The 10,469-nt window shown below is 41.6% G+C and overlaps 1 protein-coding gene across 2 annotated transcripts; it reads left to right on the top strand.

Moving 5' to 3' along the window:
- The first annotated feature begins 183 nt into the window (after positions 1-183).
- On the top strand, positions 184-6,674 carry LOC112961477. Of its 2 annotated transcripts, none has more exons than XM_026056720.1 (7): positions 184-349; positions 1,024-1,377; positions 2,390-2,539; positions 3,270-3,369; positions 4,165-4,268; positions 4,489-4,563; positions 5,410-6,674. In XM_026056720.1, exons 1-7 carry the CDS (start codon positions 307-309, stop codon positions 5,712-5,714), a joined length of 1,131 nt encoding a protein of 376 aa, XP_025912505.1. In that variant the 5' UTR covers positions 184-306; the 3' UTR covers positions 5,715-6,674. The 2 variants fall into 2 exon arrangements, with proteins under 2 accessions (XP_025912505.1, XP_025912503.1); XM_026056718.1 differs by having other exon boundaries at positions 2,219-2,539.
- The last annotated feature ends 3,795 nt before the right edge of the window (positions 6,675-10,469 follow it).

Raw genomic sequence — 10,469 nt, 5'->3', positions numbered from 1 at the left:
AAGAAAATGCCTATTTCTTTTCCAGCCATACAGTTTGATTGCTAAATATGGCTATCTAAACAGTGTTACCTTTAAAGTGAAAAGCAACCAGTAAACATTATGCAGCCTTCCTGTCCAAAAAGTATATTAAAATTGTGGWTAAAAGATCTTCTCAGCAACTCCCAACTGGCATCATCACTCTGGGGCAGCAAATGACAGTAAGTGACAAAGCAAGTTAGCTTCCTCCACACTAGAGAATTTCTCAGTGATAAAGAAGCTGTGGGATACATTTTTTTCTCCATGACCTAAACTACTTTCTGCTTCAGGATGGGGGGTTTTCCAGCCCTGCTGCTCTTGCTGGCACTACCAGGTAAGGCTCAGAGACCCCACATTTCTCCAAGGGACAAGATACCCTCTGTCTTGTTGCATGCATTGCACACACTGTGTATTTGCTTGAGCACTTTTCACTCAGGCCACCTATGACAGGGCATGGAATAAGATTCCCAATTGTCAATGAGAGGAGGAAATGTTCAGGCTGAAATTTGCTTGTTTTAATTATATAAGCTTCTGGGACCTCATTTTTGTTTTCAGCAGTTCTATATTTTCTCCAGAAGAATGAACTTTACAGAGGGACATTTGGCAAACTCTGGCCTTCTAAAATAGAGTGCTCTCGTACCACCAGGGAATCCTCACTCTGAAATCACTTAGCATCTGGGGAAGAGAAGTGGTTTGTTGCTTTCTCCAGATACGTGATGGATCGGATAGTGTGAGCAGTGTTATAGACAGGCTAGTTGCTGTTTGCTTTCTTACTGCCAATAAAGACTGAGTCCCCAGAGAGGAACGAAGGAATAACTTAATGGAAAAAAGGGTAGTGGCACCAAGGCTAAGCATAGGTGTTTATTTAGACAAACTTGCAGAGTTAAGTTACTCTTCTCAGAGGCCCAGGGTAAGAGTCCCAGGGGGATATTAGTGATGTAATGTAAGAAAAACTGGCATACTAAGCTATTATTAATTCTAGCATCAATTTTCTTCTTTCTTTGGAAGGATCACGCATGTCAGGAGAGGACCTGCAAGTGTTTCTGCAAGCAGAGGGAGAGTCCTTCAGAGCTACCTGCTCATATGACATGCACAAGAGTTTACATAAGATTAAATTCTGGTGCAAGGAGCTGTCAGAGAAATCTTGTCCTGTCTTAGCCTTGAGTTCCCCTTTAACAGAAAGGATGAACCTTAGCCATGCACTGCGTCGTTCAGTTGACCTAACAGACACTGGACGTGGATGGATTTCTGTGATCATGAGAGCACTTCGAAGAGACGACTCTGGCATATATCAGTGCGGGATGTGGGGCGATCTGCAGAATATTCTACTGCAAAGAATACAGATGGTGGTTTCAGCTGAGGGTGAGCTGGGAGGTCAATGGTGCACTGGGTGGGAGACAATCAAAGTAAATCAAGAGTGATGTTTCCTTTCCATTCTTCTTTAACAGCAAAACAGGGTGCATCTAAACATAAAGATCCCACTAGAGGTTAACAAGAGCATTGTAAAACTCTGTTATATAGCTCAGTATATATATCTATAGGTATCTAGAAGCAGAAGTGGCTGGGAAATTATTTTTTCCATGTGAAATCAAAAAGTTCCAAAGACAGAAAATCACTGTTTTAGGGATTATCATCAGAAAACATGAATACAATTTTGCTGGATTGCATTCATTCATTAAAGGGTGTGGAATTGGTATGGAAATATTTCAGACAAGTTGATGAAGACTAAAAACTAATGTTTTCTTCTGCACAAAATTTTCCATTTTGTTAAAAGCATTTTTCACTCACAGAAAGTTTTCATATAGGAAAGCTCTGATCCACCCAAGTCAAAGACTCATAAGATGGAGCAATACCATCTTAAATTTGAACACATGTTATGAGGCATAAGAAGGATTCTGAGGTGACTTCATGTCATTGCATCTGGGGAATGGGACAGCAATGATAATCTTGGAATATGATACAGCCCATGTTCAGGAATGGCAGTAGTAATCCAAACTTCTGATTTGCCACCCCAGCTTCGTTCCCAGGGATCACCCTCATACACTGGGGCTAGTTATTTCCATGCCTTTTGCAAATTCTCTTTGTGCTGATTTTAGATGTGCTCCTTTGCTGGGTGGGTTGTACACTGCTGTGGGGATCAATTTTTTTTTTTTTTTTTTTAATCTTTTTTACCTCTAATGAGTCATTGCTTTATTTTCTTTAGAACCTGTAAGGCTATTTGCAAAAATAGGGAACTCCCTGTACCTCCATTGCTCTTATTCTGTGATAGTCAACATCAGGAAACATCAGCATTTTACTTGGTGCAAAATGGTATCCCGAATTAGATGTCAACCTATTATCAGAGGCAACTCTGATCAAAGTATTGTTAAAGTAGGAAGGACTGAGATGATGAATGACTTCTCACGGAAAATGATTAGAGTGTGGCTGAAAAAGCTCCAGTTTAATGACTCAGGAGAATATCATCTTGAGAGCCATTTCCAGGGGAGAAACAAACCACTGAAGAGGATCATGCTGGAAGTTTTGGGTGAGTTAATCAAAGAATTAATGATCTTCTTCTAAAAGCCAGCAAATTCTCAGCACTTGACAAGAAAGATTACAAGTCAGTGTTAGAGAGATCTCTTCTGAGCCTTGAAATTTCCTCAGATACAGAGAAYTCCTGAATTTCCTTTTTTTAAATAGATTTTTTGATACATACTAATGGAATAAACAAATTGTAGCCAATTCTCAGGGCAGGGGGGATTGTCTAGCTTAGGTTCATTGACTAATGAAATTTTACATTTACATCAGCAGATTAAATGGAACCTAAGCAATCCAAATTTTTGTCTGAATTTCCTGAGAAAATTTGCCTGAGAGTTCACTTCTTTGGCACTGTTCTTTAATAAACTTGCATATTTATTTTAACACTTTATTTCCTCTTCTGCTTTTAGCCAGTGCAGGAAGCAGAAATACAAAAGATATTTAGGGGAAGCAATTCCTTGATTTTTCTGACATGTCAGAAAAATAAAAATAGAAAAAAAAATCACAAGAAGTGTCTTTTCTCTAAGACATCTCCTTTCTAACAGCACTCAAATGCCCAAATAAGCATCTCAGTTTTCATATCCTTCTCTAAAATGGCATGACCTTTCATGGCTAACAAGTAAGGCAATAACACTGGAGCATCCTACAAGTCTCCAAAGCAGGATTTTTTAGTATGACAGAAAGTCACCAGGGATGGAAGTATGTGGGAACATCACCCGCTCTTGTGTTTTTTCAAGGGGAAAATTGGAATCCGGATGCAGATTTGGAGGCCATTTCATTTCCCACCAAGAAGTGGGGGACTGCCAAGCCCACAGATGACAGCAATAAGGATCAGAGGTAAAAAAAAAACAAAAAACAAAAAAACAAAAAACCCCAAAGATCCCAGACTCCAGCTACAGCATTCTGAATACACCGCAGGATTTGAGGGATCATGTGACAAAAAGCTGAAGCATGCGCGCGCACACACACACACACACACACAGAGGTTTCCCCTTCTCTCCTACAGAGTTTGGTCCAGCCTCCCCAAGTACCACGAAAAGCTGTAGAAGGTTCTGTTGGTTTCAGAAGCACTAGCTGAGGCCTCAACTGAAGATGTTCAGTTTGACTGTATTCTTCCTTTCTACCTACTTAAAAAGGGATGACTATATGGCCCATGCAATACTGCAATGTCTCTGCCTCTTGTACAAGCAGCCTAGCCTGAGACCAACCCCAGCTAAACAACAAAGCAGGTCAGATGAGAGTCACTACCAGGCCTGATCAAAGGAGACCCTAATAATGATCCTGATCAAAGACAAACCCTGAGAAGGGCTACTTCATCCTGATGAGGGATGCCTTTGAACTCTAGTAGCATTTCAACTGAGTGCAGGAAGAGAATTTGAGCTCCCAAACACTACCCAGGCTTGCCATGTGCCAAAGAAAATACAGCTGGGCGGGATCTTCTGCGACTGCAGATCACTGCTGACCTCAGTGGAACCATATTTGTTAGGGACAGCAAGAGTAGTATTTGCATGCTGAATTTTTATCCTGGAACCATAATCCATTTTCAAACACACCAAATTCCCCCCCCCCAAATCAACCTAGTCACCTCCGGTGCTGTAAATAGTAATACTGATATCATGCCCTTCCCTGCAGGAATCTTTATGGTCTCATGGTACTGAGTTCCTTCCTGACTACAACTGCTCTGATTGCTACTGTTATACTCCTCGCCACCACTTACATCAGAAGGAAAAGGGCAGGTAAAGCTCCCTAATCCCCTTGCCTAGTTTTCCTGCCTTTAGGGGTTGGTTTCCCACTGCCCTGAATGTAAGGAAGGTCTATTCATAGGTATCATTGTCCATGGAGGCAATGAGACTGAGCTGAAAGTGAAATGCAAGATGCGAGTTGAACATAAAGGAAGGGAGAAGGGGGTATTCGCTTCTAAAGTGAAAAGGTAAAGGTGTGGTTTTACACTCAAAGGAGATTCTGTCCTTCCTGCCAGAAAAGGGGATGGACTTTGGCAGACATCCTGCTTTCAGACAAGCAGTGCCACAGGTAAGAGGACATCAGATATTCCACATTCTTGGTGCTTTGTTTCATCTCCGCCATGCATAGTAAATAGACATAGAAGGGAGAGAGAGAAGTACAGTGAGAAGGATTCCCATTGTCCATGCCCACTTTTGCCATCAGTAAAGCAACTATGCTCTGCAGTCTGAGCTATGGTTATTCCAYAGGATAGATATATCCAGCTCATTCTAGTCTAGCCAAGCTCACTGAATAACAGCAACAAAGCTGTGGTCCTGTGGGCTTTGCCTTGAGCTAGCCAYGCCAGCTCTGCGGTCACCACTCAGAAGGGGTTAAAAAGCACGCAGTAGCATGCATCCTACAGTGGACGCAYTGCTATGAACGCTCAGGCCTGCAAGACTGAAGCTCGCTGTCTATACCTGTGATCATCTGACTTCTGGCTGCAAAGCAGACACAAGCTAACTCAATTGCTTGAATAAGTCATATCCCTTCTTTATATCTTTATTTATAGTACCCAGAAAATAAATATAATAACAAATAAATAATTTAAAAATTTACTGGCCTTGGATCTTCAGTAACATCAGCAAAGTTTCATATCAAAGGAAAACTTCACTAGTTGCAGTCCCCCTAAATACTCAGTGTGCTAACTGTTGCTGCACCTTTCTACCCAGTCCCTTAAATATTAGGGAGCAGAGCTTTGTCTAAAAGAGGTTCTCTGAACTTCTCTGAGGRCACTTTCCATTTTCCCATGCATCCTCTCCCCTCTTCTGCCGTTTTAGGATATAAGGAGTAAATATTTGTACTTGTAGACAAACTAAGACTAATAGTTGGAAGCAAAAAAAGCTAAATTTCTTTTAAACTTCTCATAATTCATAGTTTTTCAGAAGGATAGAAGAAACAAAACAAGTAGAATGCCAGATGGGGAACTGAAGGACAATGCAGTATATGCTGTGATAAGGCACCAACCTCAACTAAAGCCCGAAGATGTTATATATGTCAACACTCAACCTTCCCCAAAAGTTTTCTTCCACCTTCAAGAACCACCAGGCAACTCAGTTTCCTCAGGGCCTGTGGAATATGCTACCATTATCTTTAGAGCCACAACTTCTCATTCTGGAACTGAAAAGAAACAAACAGGTCCACCTAAACAAAGCAGCACAAAGCCTTGGGCTTATTCATAAAATTTTCCTGAAAAGTGCTCAGAAACAAGCCATTTGTAAGCAATTGCTGAAGCTGGATACAAATGGGATATGAAGCAAAAGGCAGCCAAAAGGACGCGGCACACAGATGTACAGAACTTCCCTGAAAAAAAAAATAACTGCACTTTTCTAATAGTACAGCATCACAACTGAACTGTTGATAAGCAAACCCAGTGGCAGACTGTGGTATATTTGCTTTCTTTAAATTGCTCTATTTTTAAAGAACAGGCAACTATAAACCCAAATACAGGAAACTGGTTTTCTCTGATAGCAACTGCCACAATGTCCTAGTCAGCAAAGGACAGCAAGATACAGGAACATGATACACTTCCTTTCATACTTGCAGCTTCTCCAACAGCTCACTTATACACATATATATCAAATGTTAATCATCCCCCACGCTCATAAGGCCCAAATCAGCAACGTATTAAAGAATCTGCTTAACTGTAAGCATATGAGTTCTTTGATTGACTTCAGAAAGACAATTCACGCATTTGACATGTTTTAGTAAACAAGTATCTTGTTGAAAAACGTTTGTCTACTTTATTATATCAAATGTCTTCAATTTAAATACATGGGTACAGAATTAAGACTAAGCATATAACTTTATATTTCCGTGCCTCTGGTGCTTGTTGTTTATTAATATCACTTCCATGCTACAGTATAAATCTATCTTGACTTTATTGTAAGTTACCMACGTTTTGATCAAACTACTGAATCCCGTTATCATGGTGATAGGTGCAAACATCCGTGAAGGATTACAGATAAACCTCAGATTCATCTGAGATTCTCATCTCAGTCTGTGAGTTGGGCCCAAGGCTGCTGAATATGATACAAAAATGCCTTTTTTGGTATTAAAGATCGGAGGAAGATTCCAACTTAGATACTGGGCAGCATGGAAGGAAAGGATTGCGAAAACACAGAGAAAAGCAGTCCATGAATTATGTAATTTGCATACAAACTCCACTCTGCCCATGAGTTCTCATGCAACTCTGAGGAAGGAGGGAGGAAGGGAGGGAGGAAAGAAGGGAAGAAGGGAGGGATGGAGAGAGAGAGAAAGAGAGAATGAACGAACAAACTTTTGTTGCCTGGTCTGATGGGGCTGTCAGCATCTTTGCCATTTCACCCGAGGTGGCTGTCTGGCAAAACATCCTTATTCATAGCTGATGTTCAACCCTCTATTACAAATTCTCTGAAAACAAAACTAGAAATAGCATTATAACAATTGCTGAACAGATCAATTTTTGGCTTCCTAAACAGAGAGTCTCCCATGATTGCATTCTTCACTTCCTGTTCTAACTTCCCATTTTCTGTTCTTGTTAATTCCTTTGTTTTCCTCATCACTGCATTGATCAACTCTAGAAAGAATTAATGACTGACACCCTTGTGCTTTGGGTCTTTTGTAAGATGGCAAAATGGTTTGTGTGGGGACCATTGGGACATTGGCTAATGTCTCAGAACTCTTCCCAGCTTATCTTTCATTTGATGGTAGTAGGAAATAAATTTGCAGTGTTCTAGAAACTGGGCCTATCACATGGACATGGCACACCTAACAGGATGTAAGAGGGCAGGAGATTTAAGAGACCAAGGCTATCTGTCAATACACTTCGCTCTAGTGCCTCCAGATAACTCTGTCCTTTTACAGGATGTATAGTTAAAACTCACTCCAAATCTAAGCATTCTCTGCAGTCTTTGCTGAAATGTTAATCTGTTTCTTCTCCCTTCAACAGCAATACACAGTAACAGGACTGCTTTCAACTTTAATAGGCAGTAAAAGTATATCCACATCACTAATGACTGAGCTGCTACATGTTTTACCTCCTGTTGACTGCAAAGAGCTCTTGCCCTAAGTAGACTACAGAACAAAAGGATGATATAATAAATCACATTCTCTGTAGATTCTGCTACGCTCATTATTACTGTCATCTGAGTGCCTTCCAATAGCTGATTTACAAACTGGGTAAATTTTGCCACTGGGTTTCTTCTGTATAAGAAACCATGGAGATTTGAGGAAGAGCTACAGAGATGGAAAGGACAATGTTATATTAGCCACTATATAAACCATCCAATTCTGCTCCATGTCTCTGAAGACCCAGAAAAAAACAAAATGGAAAAGTAAGCTGCATTTTGGATCTACTGCCTGGGAACAAAAAATAGAGACCAAGGAGTCTCCTGCTAGACAGAAGGAGGTTAGCTCATCCGTACCTTTCCTCTTCCTCTGAATGGCACTGAAACTTGAGAACGTTTTTGGAACTAATGTTAGTAACTCTTTGAAGTACAAAGAGAGCCCAAAGTTTTGTTGCATGAAGAACATGAGGAACAGAGAAAAACCCACCACTCACCAGGCCTAGTTAATTCACAGCCATGCAGAATTTTATTCATTCTATTCACTTTAGAATACCTGGTCAACTGCTCTCACCTTCCTGCCTTACTTCTTCCCCATCCCCAGCAACTGCAGAATATCGATTACCAGAAAACAAAGCTGAGCAAGGAGAAGATTCTGGCAACGGTGACTAGCTCAAGCTTAGCAGATACAAGAACTTCTCTCCAAAGTAAGGGATTGCTTTAAATTAGTCTGCTCCTGGCCTTGTTAGGGAACTGAAAAGAATTTCAAATGAAGAATAAAGCAAAAAAAAAAAAAAAAAAAAAAANAAAAAAAAAGCTGTAAAAATCAATATCTGAATGTCTTTGCAATCAGATAACCTATTATGACCAGAGGGCATTCTCTCCAAGCCTACGATGCCTGCTTATTCCCTTGGGCCACTGCCCTTCATGCTGTTCTGCATTCATGACTCTTCAGCTGTGATGTCCTTGAGGATTTATTCTGCTCTATTTGCCAGCTATTACATTTCCAGTATTTCTGCATTTCACCATCATTGCAGAGCTGCCAGCAATTCAGTGACAGAAAACCAGGCCAGCTTTCTTCAGCACCCATACTGACCAGCAGTTTGTGGGGGCTTTGCAGCACATAACGACGGTGTTCGAGTTAGGAGGCTAGATCCTCTAAGACTGCCTGTATAGAAGGTAACTCCAAACAGCAGGACCGAACTGGATGCTCTGAACTGCCTGCTGGAGGAGCTTCACTCCCAGCTCCCCTAGGGGGACATCATCCTCCTAATTTAGGCACTTAAAACCTAGGCAGTGTGGCTATGCCTGTTATAACTGACATTAGAAGCACAAACACATTTTCTGTTGGAGCTCTGGGACCACTTCAGTGTACCTAAATACAGACTCAGCCAGTGTTTCCAAGCTGTTTTACAGATAGGGTAAAGATATCACTCATTTGGTTCACTCTGAAAATATTATTAAGGCATCCATTGCAGGAGAGAGAAACACAACAGTATTTGGAACAAAATTTTTTTATTGTTGTCTGTTGCCAGCTGGTGATGTTCAGGTAGGCTCTGAACCCCTGCTGGTGGGGAGCTGATTTTTGCATCAGCAAAGGCAGAATCCAGCCCCAAGAACAGCAGTGGTGACTACTGCTCTTTCTAGAGCACAGTGTATAGCTACAAATACCTGTAAAGCTCAAGGTATTCTTTCTAAAAGAGAGCATATCCCAAGAACACAGAGAAGAAATTAGGCAGAGCATGATGTTTTGGTTTTTATTTGGCTGCTTTTATCCCAAAGAGCTTTGTAAACTCTAAACATGCACAAGAACTATTTAAATAATACTCTGACAACATACAACTACTTTTTACCACACAGAAAGACTGCCTAACTGTGCATGACCTCATTCTTGATAATAGTATTTACTTTATCATATTTTTAATGTTTAAGTTACAATAGTGCTGAGAGATCCTGAGCAGCTTGCATGGAAGAAACAGCATGCCCAAGAGGGATTAGCAGACAGACATGGAGCCTGAGTATCTCTTAAACCTTTGAAAGCATGCCCAATCCTTTTAAGAGGAAAACTTCCTTTTGTACCAAAACACAAGAACTAAGCTCTTTATAAGGGTGTCCATTCAATCATATTTGGACAAAGAAATAACAACATGATACCTGGAGTTTGGAGACAAGAAACACCACCACCTTCGTGGAAGGTAGCAAAGAATATAAAGGTAGGCACATCTTGGGAAAAAAACCAAACATTTGGGTAACAGGAAGTTGGACTCTCATCGCTTACGCTTATGCAACGCACCTATAGGGCACTCCCTATGCTCCAGGGGAGCTTTCTATAACCACTGGATCCTCCTGCACTACCTTTCAGGGATAATTATTCAAGGTGTGCAATGAATCCTGCAGGAAGGGTATACAGGAGACGGAACTGTCACCCCGAGGCACTTGGGGCACTCGGCCAACGGCTATCCAGAAGATGGTTGGGTAAGGAAGGCACATACTGTGAGTACTGGGCACATTTCTGTTATTAATTAAAATGGTAATTTTTCTTTGAAATAATAATTACAGCGGATCCTCTTCCCTCTCCGCCCGAACACTCACCTAATGCTTATTTTCCTCACGCTCGGATGGACACACGAAAGCAACATCGGCCAGCTCGATGCAGCCTTCCTTTCCTCCTCAGCTCAGCAAGGCCACTTCCTCAGCCAAGGGGGTGATGCTGGCCGGCTGCCCTGGCACCAGAGCGGCGAGAGGCCAGCGGAGGCCAGGCCTGCACAAACCCCTCCCCAGCTCCTGCCACCCCACCCAACAGCCGCCATCTTGAGGTGCTGCTGCCCCAGCCTGTGAGGAAGAGCAGGGGCAAGATGGAAAACAGGCCTCTTCACCAGCCAATCAGAGCTG

Source organism: Apteryx rowi, unplaced genomic scaffold (genome assembly GCF_003343035.1).
Source record: "Apteryx rowi isolate R43461 unplaced genomic scaffold, aptRow1 scaffold_132, whole genome shotgun sequence".
Lineage (NCBI taxonomy): Eukaryota > Metazoa > Chordata > Aves > Apterygiformes > Apterygidae > Apteryx > Apteryx rowi.
This window is presented reverse-complemented; position numbering and strand designations above follow the sequence as displayed.